The sequence below is a fragment of the Biomphalaria glabrata genome, chromosome 12 (assembly GCF_947242115.1).
Source record: "Biomphalaria glabrata chromosome 12, xgBioGlab47.1, whole genome shotgun sequence".
Taxonomy (NCBI): Eukaryota; Metazoa; Mollusca; class Gastropoda; family Planorbidae; genus Biomphalaria; species Biomphalaria glabrata.
The window spans coordinates 34,086,251-34,104,107 of NC_074722.1; the positions used below are offsets into that span (position 1 = coordinate 34,086,251).

At 35.0% G+C, this 17,857-nt stretch overlaps 1 protein-coding gene across 2 annotated transcripts in view; it reads right to left on the reverse strand.

Annotated features, from left to right (window-relative positions):
• Nucleotides 1–985: 985 nt before the first annotated feature.
• LOC106068381 (DNA excision repair protein ERCC-6-like) overlaps nucleotides 986–17,857 on the reverse strand; it is a 28,048-nt gene continuing 11,176 nt past the window's right edge. For both annotated transcript variants that reach the window (XM_056005441.1, XM_056005440.1), the window contains exons 7-22: nucleotides 17,637–17,762; nucleotides 17,052–17,144; nucleotides 16,288–16,442; nucleotides 15,174–15,279; nucleotides 14,324–14,439; nucleotides 13,119–13,332; nucleotides 12,275–12,388; nucleotides 11,339–11,387; nucleotides 10,811–11,000; nucleotides 9,262–9,410; nucleotides 8,128–8,249; nucleotides 7,707–7,875; nucleotides 6,514–6,650; nucleotides 3,006–4,038; nucleotides 2,038–2,146; nucleotides 986–1,898 (exon numbers count right to left, since the gene is read on the reverse strand). In XM_056005441.1, the coding sequence (XP_055861416.1) occupies nucleotides 1,772–1,898; nucleotides 2,038–2,146; nucleotides 3,006–4,038; nucleotides 6,514–6,650; nucleotides 7,707–7,875; nucleotides 8,128–8,249; nucleotides 9,262–9,410; nucleotides 10,811–11,000; nucleotides 11,339–11,387; nucleotides 12,275–12,388; nucleotides 13,119–13,332; nucleotides 14,324–14,439; nucleotides 15,174–15,279; nucleotides 16,288–16,442; nucleotides 17,052–17,144; nucleotides 17,637–17,762 (3,009 nt within the window). In that variant the 3' untranslated portion in view covers nucleotides 986–1,771. The remainder of the gene's footprint in view (nucleotides 1,899–2,037; nucleotides 2,147–3,005; nucleotides 4,039–6,513; nucleotides 6,651–7,706; nucleotides 7,876–8,127; nucleotides 8,250–9,261; nucleotides 9,411–10,810; nucleotides 11,001–11,338; nucleotides 11,388–12,274; nucleotides 12,389–13,118; nucleotides 13,333–14,323; nucleotides 14,440–15,173; nucleotides 15,280–16,287; nucleotides 16,443–17,051; nucleotides 17,145–17,636; nucleotides 17,763–17,857) is intronic.

Below are 17,857 nucleotides of genomic sequence, written 5' to 3' on the forward strand. Positions count from 1 at the left end.
ATGAATAAAAATTTCATTCTCTGGTTGGATTGTTGGTTATAAATTTGCTTTTTAGGAGTATTTAAACAACAAGACAAACAACTACAACTATTTTCTCTAATAAAAATTTATTTTGTACATAAACAATGCAAAGCAATAAAAAAAAAAGAATTAGTATCTATTAAAGGACCTTCTCATGATTCATGTTGTAGGACTCCTGTTGCATTATGTTTTGGACAACTTACTTTTGTGGGGATACTATTGCCTAAAGGGATGATGAAGAATACTGTTATCATGAGTTGTTACATGTTATTTTTGCGATGAGATTAACCCATGCAATCTTGAGTAATGGATTAGACACTCATGTCAAGAATAATGAGGTCAGACATAAGTACTATGAGTTCCAAAAAAAAAAAAAAAATTCCTTTAAAAAAAACAACAAAAAAACAAAGCTTACATAAGATAAAGAACTACATACTTACAACTATACCTATCAATAATATAGAAGTTATGTCCTTAATTCCATGTCAAACAAAATAATTAATAACTGATAATTTACTTATTGGTTAATTTTTTTTGTATTCATGTTTGTTAGGTACAATAAATAATTGTTTAAATTTTTAACTTGATCTGAGAATGGGTGAGGGAGAAATAACATTTTCAAATATCGAACAGGACAAAACCCTACATATTTAGTTTAATATAAGAATACTGAAGGATTAATTTCCCTTAACAGTAATTAATTGACTAATAGAGTAAATTTTAAAAACTTGATTCTTGTCTTGTCTATGCCAATGAATAATTGGTCAAAGTATCAATTTGATCTGCGAATGGGTGTGGGAGAAATAACGTGTACAAACGTTTTACCAGACAGACTGAGTTGACATAAGCTTTGTAAAACAATTCTTTTATTTAATGATCTTATTCCACCACTTGCAATGTTCCAGTACACAGTTAATGAACAGCATCACAGATTAAAAAGAAAAGCACAAAAAGTTTATGCAAGTCAAATTCTGAAATATTTTAAGTAGTCACATTCCAATACAGTTACAATTGTAGATTGCACTCTGCACAGGTTAAAGATTCCAGAATTGTGCACTACAAGCAAAAATCAAACAACTTTAGAATGGTCTACATTCTTATACATGGAAACACATTAACATTTACATATGCACACTGTTGTATCATTCAGTATAACGGCAGTCAAGATGTGATGAGACTTAAACAAGAAAGGTCATGTAGGGAATCAATCGAGGGGAAGAGTTGGAAACTGGTGCTCAACCTTTGCTGGGTGAGGAGGAAGTGAGATCATCTACAGACACTCATGTCACTGCAAAATGTCTTTGATCCCCATGGATCTTCACTATGGACAGAACATTCAACGGTCCAGATGCATCCTGTCACAGAAATAGCTGCACCAAAGTCTAGATGATCCAATGTTGATGGGGTCATTACAATGATTCAATGATTTAAAATTTTCCCGCTAATGAGGTCAGACAAAATCATTAGATCGCAAACATTTTTGCAAAGATAACTTTTAACCTACAAACAAATTGTCAGATTCTCTCCTAAATAAGAAGCTAATCAACAAGCACACTCTGCCGGTTTACATCATAAGTAAGAATAAATACATATAAATACATATAACACAAAATGGTAAATCGTACCGGTACAAACATTACAGATGAGCAGACATTTAGTTGACCTTCATGTCCGAGACTTGGGTGGCTAATATTCTACAGTTTCATTTATTAACTGAAAAAGAATGCAAACTTTAGCATAAGCTTTTGCATTAACTTTGATCAATCAGACATCTGATTTTTTCAGCCATCTCTAGTAGTTCTGGTGGACTGTGAATCTGTAAAGCTCTCTCCATGTAGTGAAGGGACTCAACATAGTTCTTTTGTTTATAGCAGCGCCTGAGACAAGCAACAAGACAAACCATTCAATATCTATGTAACAAACAAACAAGATTAATTGTTAAAGAACTTAATGTCTCTGGATAAGTTTAGCTACTTGTCTGACATTGAGGTGAGGACAGAAGAATTCTTCACTCACTTTGAATCTTGCACTAGTTGTATAAACTCTGGGTTGAGCTCAGCCTCTTCTTCCTCTTCCTCCATCTGGCTCTCTTCTGCCTCTGAATCTATACATCCTTCCATGGAAACTGGTGGAAGAAATTCAGACTAATATATGTTGTGGAAAATCACACAAGGAAATAGAATAGCTAATGAATGTAAACTGACTTTTCTGATGGTATTATACATTTTATTTACAAACCTACATTAAGTGCAGAATAGAGTTCTAAATTGTATTGAAATAAGGTAGTAAAGTAAAGTTCCCTATTAGACCTTGCAGTCTATAGGGCAGATGATGTAAAGGTCATCTGTATCTGTAGCTTATGGTTAACGAGGGTGTCATGTGGCCAGCACAACGACCAACCACCATTCACCGTAACCAATAAACTGAGACGCCAATACTACCTAGTAGTCAAGGTCTTCATGAGAGAATCTTAAAAAGTTATTCTTATTTAGTGGCATACAATATTCAAGAGCCTCATGTGACAGGCATAACCAACAGACTTGAATTTTTGTAGATGCTATCTATGCAGTTAAGCTTGATGAGCTCAAGGACATAATTAAATCTCAAGCAAATACTGAAGCCTCCAGCAGAATTCAAATCAAAGAATACGTGACACCCTGCTCATCAACTGTTGGTCAAAGAAACAGGTGACCTTAACATTATCTGCCCTATAGATCGCAAGGTCTGAATTAATGAAGCCTGCAACAGAATTCAACTCAAACAATAGTCAAACTCTCATGTTCCACCTACATGTTGTTCTATGGACAGAATTATGGACTGGCCCTTAAATTAAACAAACCTGGAATGTTCTCAGATAAAAATAGTAAGAAGTACAACAGAAATTTTAAATTCTTCTTTTTTTGTTAAGTATATACTCTACCAATTAAACACCAAAAACTAAGCAGTAATATTTATTTAATTTACCAAGCAATAGTAAAAATTACCTTCGTCGGGGAGATCCTCTGTGTCTTTCTTAACAGGCGTTTGAGGGGCTGATTGGTCCCTTGCATTTTTCTTTACAGGGGTAGTGGGCCCAGAGTGATGATACTCCTCATCACTGACTTCAAAGTAGGACCCATTATCTGACTCACTGTCTGAAACAATAACATTTCTTCTGCCCACCCTTTTAAACTGGATAGGGTCATTTTCTTTATTGTTCTCTTCATCCTCCTCATCAATGAACTGGCCTGAATGACCAGTCTCGTCACCACTTTCGTCACTGGAGCTGACCACCATTGGCTTTTGCAGGCAGACACTCCGGCGTTTAGTTTTCATGGATTCAACACTTGCTTTGATACTTGATTCCTTTCTATTCTGGCTTGCCTCTGGCGTCTCCTCCACAAAGGACAACTTTCTGCAAGCAAACGATGCATCCCCAGATGGTGTACCATAAACAGAGCTATGAGAACTAGAGGAATTTTTAGGTGAAGAATCAAAGAGAGGGGACATAGGGGACTCGGCCACCAGTATGTTCTGGATGGGAGAGTTTCGTGGGCTGGGATGGTAGGATTTAGCCAAAAGAGAATCTTCTGGTATAAGAGTTTTTGATACCAGGGTTTTAGACGACTTTGGAGTGGAGCATGTTCTTGAAGAGCCAGCTTTGTCACAAGAAAGTAAAGACGAGGTAATCTCTAATTGCTTTTTGTCTGCTTTATCTTCCTTGATACAGGGGTTGAGCTCGTCATTACTGAATAGCTTGACAGGAGACAATCTTTTATACAAGTTAGATTTTTCTAGTTTTACTATTGGGCTGTTCATGTCGGGTGAAATAACAATTTCTTCTTTCTGAACCAAACCAGGCCGGCCAGCTAAAAGGGGTGATCTCTTGCGCACTTCATCAGGTGTCAACAGTTGCAAAGGTTTTCTCTGCATACTAGGTGATGAGACCTGATATTGAGTTTTACTAGGTGATGAGACCTGATATTGAGTTTTTCTAGGTGACGAGATCTGATACAAATTCTTGGTAGGAGAGGATATCTGAAAAACAACAACACATCATCACTATCAAGACCAACATCAGCCAATCAAAATAAAGATGTCAGTTAATAACAACACATAAAAAATGGATTAAAAATGTGTACAATTTGGTTAACCCCTGAATTCATTAATTTTTGTTTAGCTTAGAGTCAATTTAAATAACAGATTTATTGTGACTTCCTTCTTACAAAAGAAAGGCTATAATGCAGAGATGCCTACATGCCAAAAAGGAAATGCGTATTCCCAGACCTGGAAATGTGCATTTTGAGGGCCAAATGCACATTTTTCTAAATATATAGAAATACACTCAGGAAAGACTAAAAATCATTCAAGCAAATAACATACACAAAATGCAGCAATCTTAAAGTTAACACAGCATAAAGTTATATAAGACATTTTGTACATCTTTTAAAATATTTGCAGCTTTAGTTTTTCTAGAATATGTCAGAATGATGCCATTCTTGTCAGGAAACATCAGTTTAATTCCTTTTATCATGTAAGATGGTGGACTGATGATTCCAGATAAGTAGATAGAGAAACAGAACTAAAGATAGGTTAGAAGTGTTAGTGGGAAGTGTGGTCGAGAGGCTAAGTGCGCTTGAACTTGGCTTGGCTACCTATGTAGGGGGCTTGAGGTTCGACACCAGACTAGGGCAGAGTTGTGTTTACTGAATGCCTGAAGGCAGTACCTAAAAACCTTCTCCTAGATGCCCCCTCCCCCCACTGGTCCACAACTGAGATTGGACCAAAGCGCTCTGAGCATGTTATAAGCTTGAAAGTAGCGCTATATAAAAGCCATAATTTTTTTTTTTTTTAGAAGTTTAGATTGGGCCTATTAACTAACAATCCTTCTATTAAGATCTCTGCCCTTCTCACTTTTATCTCATAAGAACTCTCTCCTGAATTTGGTGGTTTACAAAAAATTGAATATAGATATAGAATATATATAGAAGATCTGTTGGCAGCTTCATTAACAGTTGAATGATTTTTAATGGTATGTTTACAATCCCAAGAAATTGTAGGCTCTAAAAAGTCTATCGTGAATGTGAAATACTAGATCTAGACCTATACAATCTTGCCCCCTTTTTTATTTTAGATTCCATAAAGGATAAGAAAGGAGATCAATAGGCCCTACATATCTTTATAAGATTGCTGCTTCTGAGAAGATCTAGATTTGTTATAAATCTAAGTCTAGTACACACCTGGCTGTGGTCACATCTAGATCTAAAATCTAGACTAAATTAGATTTAGATCTATATCTAGATCTAGAATAATCTAGTTCTATTTAGATCTAGATTCTAAACCTAGATTTACGTACATCCTATTTTAGGTACCTGACATCGTAAAATATCTCTAGTTCTAGATCCAGTCTAGATGAATTTGAACTATTCAATCAATTAATTACTAATCAGTTTGAAGAAGACTTCATATAAACTGAAACATCGAAAGGAACTCCGCTTTATGTAGATCAGTAAGAACTGGTAAACATTTAAATCTTTGCGGGTCAGTGCACGAAAAAAAAAAAAAGTAATACTATTTCGTGGCAGATCTAATAAGAATAATCCATTTCCAGGCATTGACACACTGATGATTAACAAGAACTACTTTTTTTTTTTAAATTAATTTTTTTTTTTTTGTGCTTTAGAGGTGGAATGCGTATTTTCAGATTATAAACCGTACTCGTGTATTTTCATGCGTACATGTAGGCAACTCTGTATAATGTAATCCAAACTCTTTGCACTCACTCATGATGATTTACTTATAGAAACAAAATTTATTGGTTACAAAACATTGACACTAAGATACAAAAGTAACATGTAACATTTTTTTTCTTCTCCTTTATGAAGCCGGCGACTTTTTTAAAAGAGTAATTAGTTTGCTCTCAATAACTAGTGTATACTAAATTTTTCACAACAATTGTTACTTTTTACCCCGCACATCTAACAAATCCTTGTTTCGCCCATGTATAAATCTAAACAGAGTATAGAAGATTCTACTTTTATGAAATTGATCCAGACTTTGAAACATTCTATACTAGAATACTGGATCTAGTATTGATGGATCTAGCTAGAGTTATAAAACTGATAGTGTGTATTGTTAAATTGTATGAACATTTTAATATACATATGTATATTGTCCCAAATTATTTTAGCAGTCAAGCTAATGATTTCTATATAAGACGGTTTACAAAATATTCCTGAAAGTCTATTTCTTTATTTGACTTTTTACTGAAAACATGCAGGAATTTCCAATGATGTGTTCAAAATTAAACCAGATTTAATTTAAAGATTATTATATTCTCAAAAATTATAATAGTTAAACCAGTCACCGAGTGGCTAATTAGCTGGTAATTTTTTTTCCATAGATATGCATAAACTGTCAAACTTCTAGTAAAATCATACAGCACTTTTAAAAATGTGTTTCCATGTTCCAGAAAGAGTTTGCAAGCAGAATTGAGAAAAAGATATGGCATACCTCTTGCTTCAACTTGTCATTGGCAAAAATGTCATCCTGAGAAACGGACATGTTTTGGATATCACTGGCCAACGTGTCTGGGTTGTTATCAGAGATATTGATGGGATCAGACTCACTCTCACCACTTGAGTTGGTGACTGTGAATAAAGAACATGAAATTTGTGCATCAAATTGACCTGTTTACACATTCATCAACTTCTGTAACAAATTAAATAATAGTTGGGGGTTCTGCATCAAATTGACCTGTTTACACATTCATCACCTTCTGTAACAAATTAAATAATAGTTGGGGGTTCTGCATCAAATTGACCTGTTTACACATCCATCTACTTCTGTAACAAATTAAATAATAGTTGGGGGTCCTGGGCGCAGTCATTGGATGAAGCAAAAATGCATTCACCTGGCATCTATAGTGCATATTTCAAAGAAAACTATTTAAGGACACCCTCAAAGCTTCTCTGAAAGCCTTCAGCATTGGTCCAGCCACCCAGGAGACAGAAGCATAAGATCAAGCATCATGGTATGAAAACTGGCACATAAATTGCTGAGGACAAGAGAACAGCGCTGGCAAAAGAAAAAAAGCAAGGCCAATGACATTAGCTCCAGCTGGAATAACCTGCACAGTGTGCAGCCAAACATCACGGGTTCACATAGGTCTCACCAGCCATATGAGGAGGCACAAAACCCCAGTGCAAAAGTGGTCATCATCGAAACCATGATGGACAAACTATATACAGCACATTTCATAATAGTAAAAGCAGTGCAGGTTGAATGAAATAAAATGAAGAATGGGATGAAAAAAGCTAATACTGAGGTAAGAGAGGCATGTAGAGCAAGTATGTCTGAACTGGCCTTGATTGTAATTAACAATGACCGTTATATTGAAGTAAATCTATCAAACTAACATCACTAAAAAAAAAATGAGTGATATATCAAAGTAACATCACTAGAAATGACTGGTATGTCAAAATTAACTTATCAAACTAACTTCATTAGAAATGACTGGTATATCTATCAAACTAACATCACTAAAAATGACTGGTATGTCAAAGTTAACCTATCAAACTAACCTCATTAGAAATGACTGGTATATCTATCAAACTAACATCACTAAAAATGACTGGTGTGTCAAAATTAACCGATCAAACTTAACAGGAATATAAATGACTTTTTTTATACTAGAGATGACGCACCTTGTGTGAAGAGAGGGCTTGGGTTAGGAGGAGGCTGAAAATAGTTGGTAGAACGAGATGATCCTCCCCCTGTTGAACTACTTGGATACTTCATCATGCCTTTGCTTCTTTCTTCATATGTGCTCGGCACTGACGATTCTTCAGCAATCAACATTTGAGCTTTCTGGATCTAATGTTATAGACAAAGTTACTTTTTATTATGACCATTCAGCCTAAATGAATTGATAAATACAAAGTATCTTCTCATACCATTTTCTAATTGTTTTTTAAATAAACATGAAACTGCTAATAGGATATCATAACTATCTGGTACCCCCTTCAGACCTTGGGATCTATTAGAGCAGATGATGTAATGCAGATCTGTTTCTATGTCTGGCTGTTAACGAGGTTTGTACAGAAACATTTGTCTCCATCATTTTACCTTGTGTTGAATAAAGCCGACGTCCCTCTCAGCATTCTCCGACTGCGCTTCCTCTTCATCTTGAGAGTCATTGACATCTCCTTGTTTGTACATCAGGTCGTGATCACTGATACCAAAGATGTCTGAAAGTAGTTAGACATCGAAATTTATGTCAATGTGATTAGTTTTTCAAATGATTGCATTGTTAATTATGATAATGATTTCTGCGACTCTCTAATATAAATATGATTTCCTGGTCGTGTGGTATGTGCTTTGGACTGTTGTCTTGATGGTCCCAGGTTCAGACCCTGCCCAGCGCCACGATCCCCCCCATCGTCCTTTGGAAAGTTTGAGTTACGTTGTCATCTTCAAATCTGAATGAAAGTCTGAAACATGTTATCTTAGTATATCTTATAATATACAGACTTTACTTCAAAAAAAAGAAAATGATTACATCGTATATGTGTTTCTTGGTCAATTTAGTGATGCAAGTTGATCAATGACTTAAACCCTACCAAGCTGTTGGTTTTCATGGCTGATTCAGTCAACCTATTCCATGCTCTAATAGCACTAGGGAAGAAGGAGCATTTGTACAAATTTGTCCTAGCATATGGAACAAGGAATGTGCCTTTATCTTTGTGTCTTTCTGGGTATTTTATTAGGTTTTGTTTTTGTTTTGATTATGGTAAAACAAACATAACCATTTAAAGAAAATAAATTAAGTTCTCTGAGAAATCTTTGACCTATTTTATTATGTTCGCTTGGCATTAGACCTACTTAAAGAATCAAATGGATCATACAATATTATTCCTAATAATAAAACATGTCTCAACTCAATAATATTTTTGTTTAATCTTGTAAGCATTCAAATCTAATTCTAAGACTATTACAGATATGGGCCTAGTTATAAAACTTTAAATAGACATTTTAAGTATTAATTAAAGTTCTTTTCTTTTTTTTAAATAGTTTTCCTGCATACAGAATGCAATGTAAACATCAATAGTAAACACTATTTATGTTGAGATTCTTATAAATCTAACTTTTATCACATTAACTGTCATACTGTCTCCTAGAGGTAGACAAACTAAACAAAAACTCATTGACCCTGACTCTGAGGCAGTGATATTTGTCTCTTATATTATGTTACAATGTTACCTAAGGAGTACAGATATGCTATATGCTCATCCAATGATTCATCTGTTAGTCTTTGGTGGCTGTGGAGTTCTTGTAACTGTAGTTGTGTCTTGGAAACATTGGGATCATCCAGGGTAAACAGCTCTCTCAGCTCCATTTTAGTAAAGTATCTGAAAGACAGTTCGATGAAATACAGTTCAATGAAAGACAGTTGAAAGAAAGACAGTTCAATGAAAGGCAGTTGAAAGAAATACAGTTCAATGAAAGACAGTTGAAAGAAAGACAGTTGAAAGAAAGACAGTTCAATGAAAGACAGTTCAATGAAAGACAGTTCAATGAAAGGCAGTTGAAAGAAAGACAGTTCAATGAAAAACAGTTGAAAGAAAGACAGTTCAATGAAAGACAGTTGAAAGAAAGACAGTTCAATGAAAGGCAGTTGAAAGAAAGACAGTTCAATGAAAGACAGTTCAATGAAAGGCAGTTGAAAGAAAGACAGTTGAAAGAAAGACAGTTCAATGAAAGGCAGTTGAAAGAAAGACAGTTCAATGAAAGACAGTTGAAAGAAAGACAGTTCAATGAAAGACAGTTGAAAGAAAGACAGTTCAATGAAAGACAGTTGAAAGAAAGACAGTTCAATGAAAGGCAGTTGAAAGAAAGACAGTTCAATGAAAGACAGTTGAAAGAAAGACAGTTCAATGAAAGACAGTTGAAAGAAAGACAGTTCAATGAAAGACAGTTGAAAGAAAGTTCAATGAAAGGCAGTTGAAAGAAAGGCAGTTGAAAGAAAGACAGTTCAATGAAAGACAGTTGAAAGAAATACAGTTCAATGAAAGACAGTTGAAAGAAAGACAGTTGAAAGAAATAAAGTTCAATGAAAGACAGTTGAAAGAAAGACAGTTGAAAGAAAGACAGTTAAATGCACACAAAAAATGTCTCATACAGCACTATGAAACTAACATAAGCTTTGTCTCATTATGACTTAAAAAACAATGTCACAGTCAAATGGCAAAGCAATGTCACGGCCAAATGGCTAAGCAATGTCACGGCGAAATTTCTAAGCAATGTCACGGCGAAATGGCTATGACAATATGCTTAAACAACAAAATCCAATGGCCAATCACAGCTGGAAGAAGATTATTCTTTGAATAGTGACACAAAACTGAAGCATGTATTTTTCTAAATTGCACAACATCTTCTAAGTTTTAGTCATTTTTCACCTGACCCTGTCTCAAAGAACAATGATATGATTCCAATAAATAAAAAAAAAAGGCACTGCAAAAGAATCAAATCTATAGAAACAGTTTCTCCACACTCCTCCTAAACTGGGGTGTGGTGGCTGCTGAGTGATTTACCTACTCTACTCCTAGTCATATAGAAGTAGTTCAACTAGTACGACTGGGTTTAAGTTGTGTATGCACGTGAGTTCAACACAATTTTCAATAATCCCAGCATTTTGAGGAAGTTTATGGTCATTACTGCCTTTCAGATGTTTGAATTGTAAAAGGCATGGAATAAGGGAGGGCGAGCAACAGTTCATTGTTCATTGAGCCTTCCAAAAATAACTGCTTACCTGTACGGGTTCTTAGTGTTGCCTGTCGTCTGCCTGGTAATGCTGTCCTTGAAAACCTGACGCCTGTAAATCTTCTCTTCCACAGTGCCGCAAGTAATGAGCCTGTAGATGACAACATTCTTCTGCTGCCCTATTCTATAAGCTCTGTCTACTGCCTGGGCATCTGTGGCTGGATTCCAACTGGGATCATCTAATACAAATGAACACACACAAAAAAAACAACAACTCAAAAAGTGAATGTAGAGTTTTAGGAAGAGGGTGAAAGTAATTTTTAAAAAAATAAATGAGCAATTTGAACAGGTGGAATTAAAAAATAAATATAAGACTTTTATCTTTAGTTAGAAACTTTTGGAGGAGTTGCATGTAATAGATATTTTAGAAATGTTTTGGTCGTAATAAAAGTTGAATCTGTTGATAAGGGTCAGAGTTTTCTCGCTCTACATGTTCAAGAATAAGATAAGATAACTCACACTTAACTGTGTCTAATACAGAGAAAAAAAAAGAGAAATATGATATGTAGCCACTTACAGATGACCACCCTGTCAGCTGAGGTAATGGTAAGTCCAACACCACCCACCTAGAACATTAGAGTTCATAGTATTAAATAAGTGAATAACATGTTCAACATTTAACAATCAAAATATATAGTACATTGATTTACCAGTCAAAGCAACTAGTTTCTTGACATTATGTAATGGCTGTGCTACTTAGTTTTTGTATTGAACAAGGTTGTCTATCTTAATGCAGAAAATCTGACACTCAAGATGGCTGCGGTTTGTGCGCTGGACTGTCATTTGGATTTATCAATGGTCCCGGGTTCAAACCCTGACCGCTCCTATCCCCAGGCGTCCAACGGGAGGTTTGGACTAGGAAGATATTATCTTCAACTCTGAAGGAACATCCGAAACATGTAAAACAAACAAAACTTAATGTCTAAGTTGGCAAAAGATTAAAGGAACAGGTAACGTGTCACAGTAATTTTAGATATACACAAGAACAACATTCTTTTAACTGCACTATAGACAATGTATTAATCAGACCATTTTATCACCTCAAAAAAGGCTAAGAAAAAGGTCAATGAGTTAACTTTTAATTATTTTTTTTTGGAACCAAATTTGAACAATGATCATCATCTGAATGACTTCTAACAGGCCACGGTAAAGATGATGTGAGCTGTAAAACATTAACACTGGACTGATGTAAGTACCTCTTTCAGACCATGGGATCTATAGGGCAGATGATAAAAAGCCATCTTTTTCAAAGGCCGACAGTTTATGTGGCCAGCACAACGACCAACCGCTTTACTTTCACCAACTAGTGTCAGGTAGCTATTAAAGTTGGGCGACTCAGGGGAGTCCTAAAAATCTTGCAAGTTCTGAATTCACAGAGATTTGAACTTTACCACTCTTCCACCCCCTCCCTTTAGCACTGAAATGATAGACACAAGGAAAAAACTGGACTGACCTGGATAGTCAAAAGAAAAACAGTGTACGAAGGGTCTCTCTGAAATTTCTGTACCAGTTCATCTCTGGCTGTCAGACTTGTGACAGTACCATCAAGTCTCAATACTTTGTGACCCTGGCAGAGAAATAGAAAAATATGCTATTAGTCGAGTTCATTTTAAACTCTTATTTACCAATAGTTATGCTATAACCAAACTCATTCACTGACTGACCCCGCTTCTGTCTCCATTTTTTTTATTCTTTAGCAATGTGTTTGATTCAAGAATCAATTTTAAAGAGTCCTTTCAAGGATGCCATATTTAGTCATTGGAAATTCTCATCCCACTCTAGTGAGAACTAGGAAAATCATCAAGTGGCGACGACATAGTAATAATAATGCAATGCTCAAAAACTTCTGCAGTTTACAATACATACATAACAGGCAATGCCTTGTGTGTAAGTTCTTCTGCCATATGACATAGGCTTGTAACATAAAATTTCTAACAGTGTCACTTTTGTTGATTGCAAAATTAACATTCAATTTCTTTTTAACAAGACCTGGACAATGTGTACTATATAAGCAGACTTCAATAAAAACTTGTGGCTATTGCCTGTTACTCATCTGCTCTATTATAGTATAAGAAATCTATCTTTCTGGCTTAACTAGTTGTAAAAAATAAACACTATTTAAGTATCTAATGAGCAATACTGACAAAATTAATATAAATAGATTCTTTCTTTTTTCTTTTTTAAAGATTTAAAAAAATTTAATAATTTAATAACTAAGTGCTTATCTTTCAGGACAAAGCTGTTACAAAATATCTATAAACAATGTTAGTTTTTCAAAGAGGCCAATCTTGACTTACTGCTGTGTGAAGTATTTTCTGGATGATATCCAAAATTTTTCTGGATGAAGAAAAGATTAAAGTTTTATGCCCTTCTTGCCTGAACCGCTCCAAAAGCTGCTGCAGAATGATCATTTTCCCAGACTCATTGATAAGCACTTCTTCTGGGATGTTGTTGATTTGTGACACAGCACTTTCGTAAGACTCAGCATTTTCTAAGGCTTCCTCATCAAAACTAAACCAATACAAAGAACAAATAAATTCTTTTCAGACCATATTGTTTCAGGAGAAACAAATAATGAAAGAAGTATGTTTGAGAATAGTCTTTCAGAGAAATAAATAATGGTATTTACAATACAGAAGTTGTAGCAGACTATTAACTTAAGCCCATAATGAGTAGCTGTCTTACGGTGCTGAGGTTTCTGCTGTGGTTGTGAAATCTTCATGTGAAACAGCTGATTAAGAGATGGAGGCAATATGAAACAGCTGATTAAGAGATGGAGGCAATATGAAACAGCTGATTAAGAGATGGAGGCAATATGAAACAGCTGATTAAGAGATGGAGGCAATATGAAACAGCTGATTAAGAGATGGAGGCAATATGAAACAGTTGATTAAGAGATGGAGGCAATGTGAAACAGCTGATTAAGAGATGGAGGCAATATGAAACAGTTGATTAAGAGATGGAGGCAATGTGAAACAGTTGATTAAGAGATGGAGGCAATGTGGAACAGTTGATTAAGAGATGGAGGCAATGTGAAACAGTTGATTAAGAGATGGAGGCAATGTGAAACAGTTGATTAAGAGATGGAGGCAATGTGAAACAGTTGATTAAGAGATGGATGTAATGTAGACTTATGACAGAGAATGGAATGAAATGATTTTATAATACAGTGAATATAAATTAGACCATTCCAAAATTTTAAAACTAATATTAAACAGTCAAATCTGGTTGTTTTGATCCTAATAACAAGTTAGTATATTTAACCAGATTTGACTGTATTATAAAATTCATTTTGGTACTTTTGTATTTGGTTCAAATAAAGGGTTTGTCTGATGATCAATCAGTGGTCCAATTAACTTTAATGTCTAACAGAAGTAAACAAGCAACACAATTTTGAAAGCACATTTTTAAAGGGCAAGTGTGTCACCCCCAAAGCAGTCTACCAGAGAAAGGAAACAGTAAGCAAATAATTAACAAAAAACAACACATTTCAGTAACTTACTTGTCCCCATCCAAACCTAGCTGTAGGCAGGCTCTTGTACTCAATAGTCTTGGATGGTCACAGATTTTCTTTAAGACTGTCAATGCAACCAGTGGAGACTTCTTTGTCATCAAGAGCTTGAAACAAAAAATTCAAAATAAAAACCTCAAGAAGACAGCAATGTTTTCACATATATTTATCAAATCACAATTATGAATAAACTTTGAGTGGATAGATAAAAAATGAAACAAGAAAAATGTCTCAGTCAAAGCCGGAAAAATCTTAGAAGACAACCACCACCCGCTTCATTGAAACTACTCAAAGAGGATGATTTCTGTCCATCAAGACTGAGATGAACTCCAATTGGTAACAAGACTGGAAGGATTAGTCCTCCCGTAGAGCCTTGGCGAGAAACTCTACTGTTAGGCGTAGTGCCTTTAAGCTCCCATACAGGTGTCCATCAAGACTAGAAGCAAACAGTACAAAAACTCTGCACCTTACTACACCAGACTGTATGAGCGCTACTCATTGACTAAGGAGTGTAAAAAGGTCAAGATGTCTGTGTGTAGTCACCCAATGAACTTCTCTGTATGTTGTTCTGTTCTATCCTTTATGTGAGAAGAGTCCTAGTAATCACAATAAATTACCAATAGGGATAAATAAAGCCGTCTCATAATAATTTATCATTGTAAAAGCTAGAAAAGAAAGATGTGTGTCTATGTCCTTTCTTGAGAGGATGGGACTGTATATGAGACCTTCTAACGTTCCACTGTTATTGGTAGCATACAGACTGGTCAGGTATCAACATTGCCATTGGATTATGAAGTTGTCAAAATTCCCAGTTGTCATCTCCAGCACCTAGACCACCTACCTCTTTAACTGAGTCTAAAGAAAGAAAATCTTGATAAATCTTCTGCTGTGTCTCTGTCAATTTGAGCCAGATCACCAAGTCATTTTTGCGTGTCAGGGATGGCATCCTGTGAATACAACATAGAAGGCAACAATACATTTTATTCCTTTGACATATCCTTAAAGAGAAATTCAACTGTTCAAACCTCTGTGAATACAACATGGAAGGCAACAATACATTTTATTCCTTTGACATATCCTTAAAGAGAAATTCAACTGTTCAAACCACAAAAAGGAAGTAATTGAAACAAAATAAACAACAAATTATGATTCCCACTATATTTTAGGCTTTTTATAATGTCCTGATTATCATATTTATACATATATATCTATAAAAGTAAAGTTCCCCTTTCAGACCTATCAATCTATAGGGCAGATTATGTAAAGGTCATATATTTATCTATCTATATATATAATTCTCTTCATCACCCAACAATGCGGGACACGCGCGCAAGCCGACTCTCTAGGTCTCGATGAAAAAGCCATGGAAAGATAACTCTTTTATTTCTGCAAGTCGGACTAGAGCTGCCCCACTTGGACAACTGTGTCTTTCTAGTCTAAACGTTCATAATACGTATACATCTGTAGCTTCTTAATCATTTGCAATACATATATACATCTTGATCATTATCTAAACGAGCCACTTCAAAATTATGGTCCTCAGGGCTCAGTACCGGTACTAGGAAAAAAAGGGGAAGAGATAGACAAAGAAAGTGATGGGAAGATATTAAAAAGTGGACAGGCCTGTCACTTAAGGCAAAAGACAGAGAGGAATGGAGAAAGATGGTCAACAGATCATGTGTGGTACCCCAAGAGTTCAACAGATTAAGGGATAGGTGAAAGGTTTGAAATATGCAAATTTTGTTGACCAAATGACAAGTCTATTCGTCAACACAGAGAACAGAACTTAAATTTAAATGTATTTGATACAATGAGCACTAACTAGTAATGAAGATACCAAGAAATCGTCCAAACTGGCTTTAAGTTTAGAATTTCATTCAGAAAGATAGAAAATAAATATTAGTGAGCACACAGGACACGCTAAAAGCCAGCAACCATAAAGGATTCTAACATACTGCAAGGATTTAGAGTCCCCTTGATGGCTGTCCTTTTTAGCTTGAACTTCGGCTTTTGTTCGACGTAGGAAGTAAGGTTTGATGATGTTTTTCAAGGTCTCTGCCATTTCTTGCCCAAGTTTTTTCTCCACCATAGTAGCGTCTTTCTCTCTGGCCTGACAAATATTAAGTTTTAAAAAAAAACATGCCATATTTCAAGTGGAATGTGTCTAGTTTAATTAAGATTTTTTTTAGATCTAGTTTAGATTTGCTTTAGATCCAGACATTGCCAATGACAGATCTTAATGGAAACAGCCTGCCGCCCAATGCGCTTGAGGACCTAAGTCCTAAGTCTAAGTTAGATCCTAAAAGTAGACTAAGACACTAACAAAAAGGTATAGATCAAGCTGAGGTGGTTGTGCAGGCTTGTCTAGAGGTTGGGATCGCTGGCTACTTGCAAACTTTTTAAATCAAGAGACTTGATAGGACTGCCATTTTTTTTCATTTTTTTTTACAAATCTTTTGAACTCAATGCCCTACACGAGAACATATTGACCACAATATCACAAAATGTGATATCACAATTAAGTTCTCACTAGAGGATGTATACATTTAGACCTTAATCTATAATTTACTATCCTGTGACTTGTGTCACTAGATACTAGGGAAGCACTCCATAGAAAAAATAAGATTGTAAAAATATGTCAAAATATTGACATATCATTTTGAAAAGAAATAAAACACACTTGAAGACATTTGATATACATATGAAAATGATGACTCACTCGAATTATGGGTGTCTCAAATTCCATTTTGAAAGTTCTCAGCGTCCCCAACAAAGAACCTTGATGTGCATAATCAAATAAGGACCAGAGCTCCTATACAAATGGAAAACAAAAGTTAATCAAAACTAGGTAGTACTATGATTTGACTTATTTTATGAATCCTTTTAATATGTTAAAGCTTTGATTAAAATTATGATTCATTTAGACAAACAACTTAAAGTTAATTAAAATGGTAGGATTGACAATGTTTGAGCTTAGTAAAATTTAAGTGAAAAGAACATCAAATTGAGAATAAAAAACTATTCTAAAAATTCATTTGATATTCTTTTCACAATTCAAATTTTTTAAAAATTAATTTAAGCTGAATTTATATTTGACTTTCTTTCTTTTTTTTTTTTTTAACAAAAGAATGCATTTGTGTAAAGATGAAAACCAAATATATAGTCTTATGGCTAATACTGGAGAAATTATGGAAGAATTCTTTCAAGCGAGATTTTGTTGTGTTTGTGTTAAATTTTAAATGGCATAGAAGTGCCCCTTCAGAAAGTTATAAACTCTGCATGACAAAAGTGAGCAAAGCTGTACCTTGAGGTTATTCTGTACTGGAGTACCAGTTAGAATGATTCTATTCTTGGCTGGGACATGATGCACAGACTTGGAGGTCTTGGTCGCATTCTTGATCTTGTGACCTTCATCTAATATAATGTAATCCTGCACACACAAAAGAAAATGATCACATGAATTGACTGTTGGAAAGAAAATCTTATCTTACATGTTACTTCAAAAGTAGTAGGTCAAGTATTAGG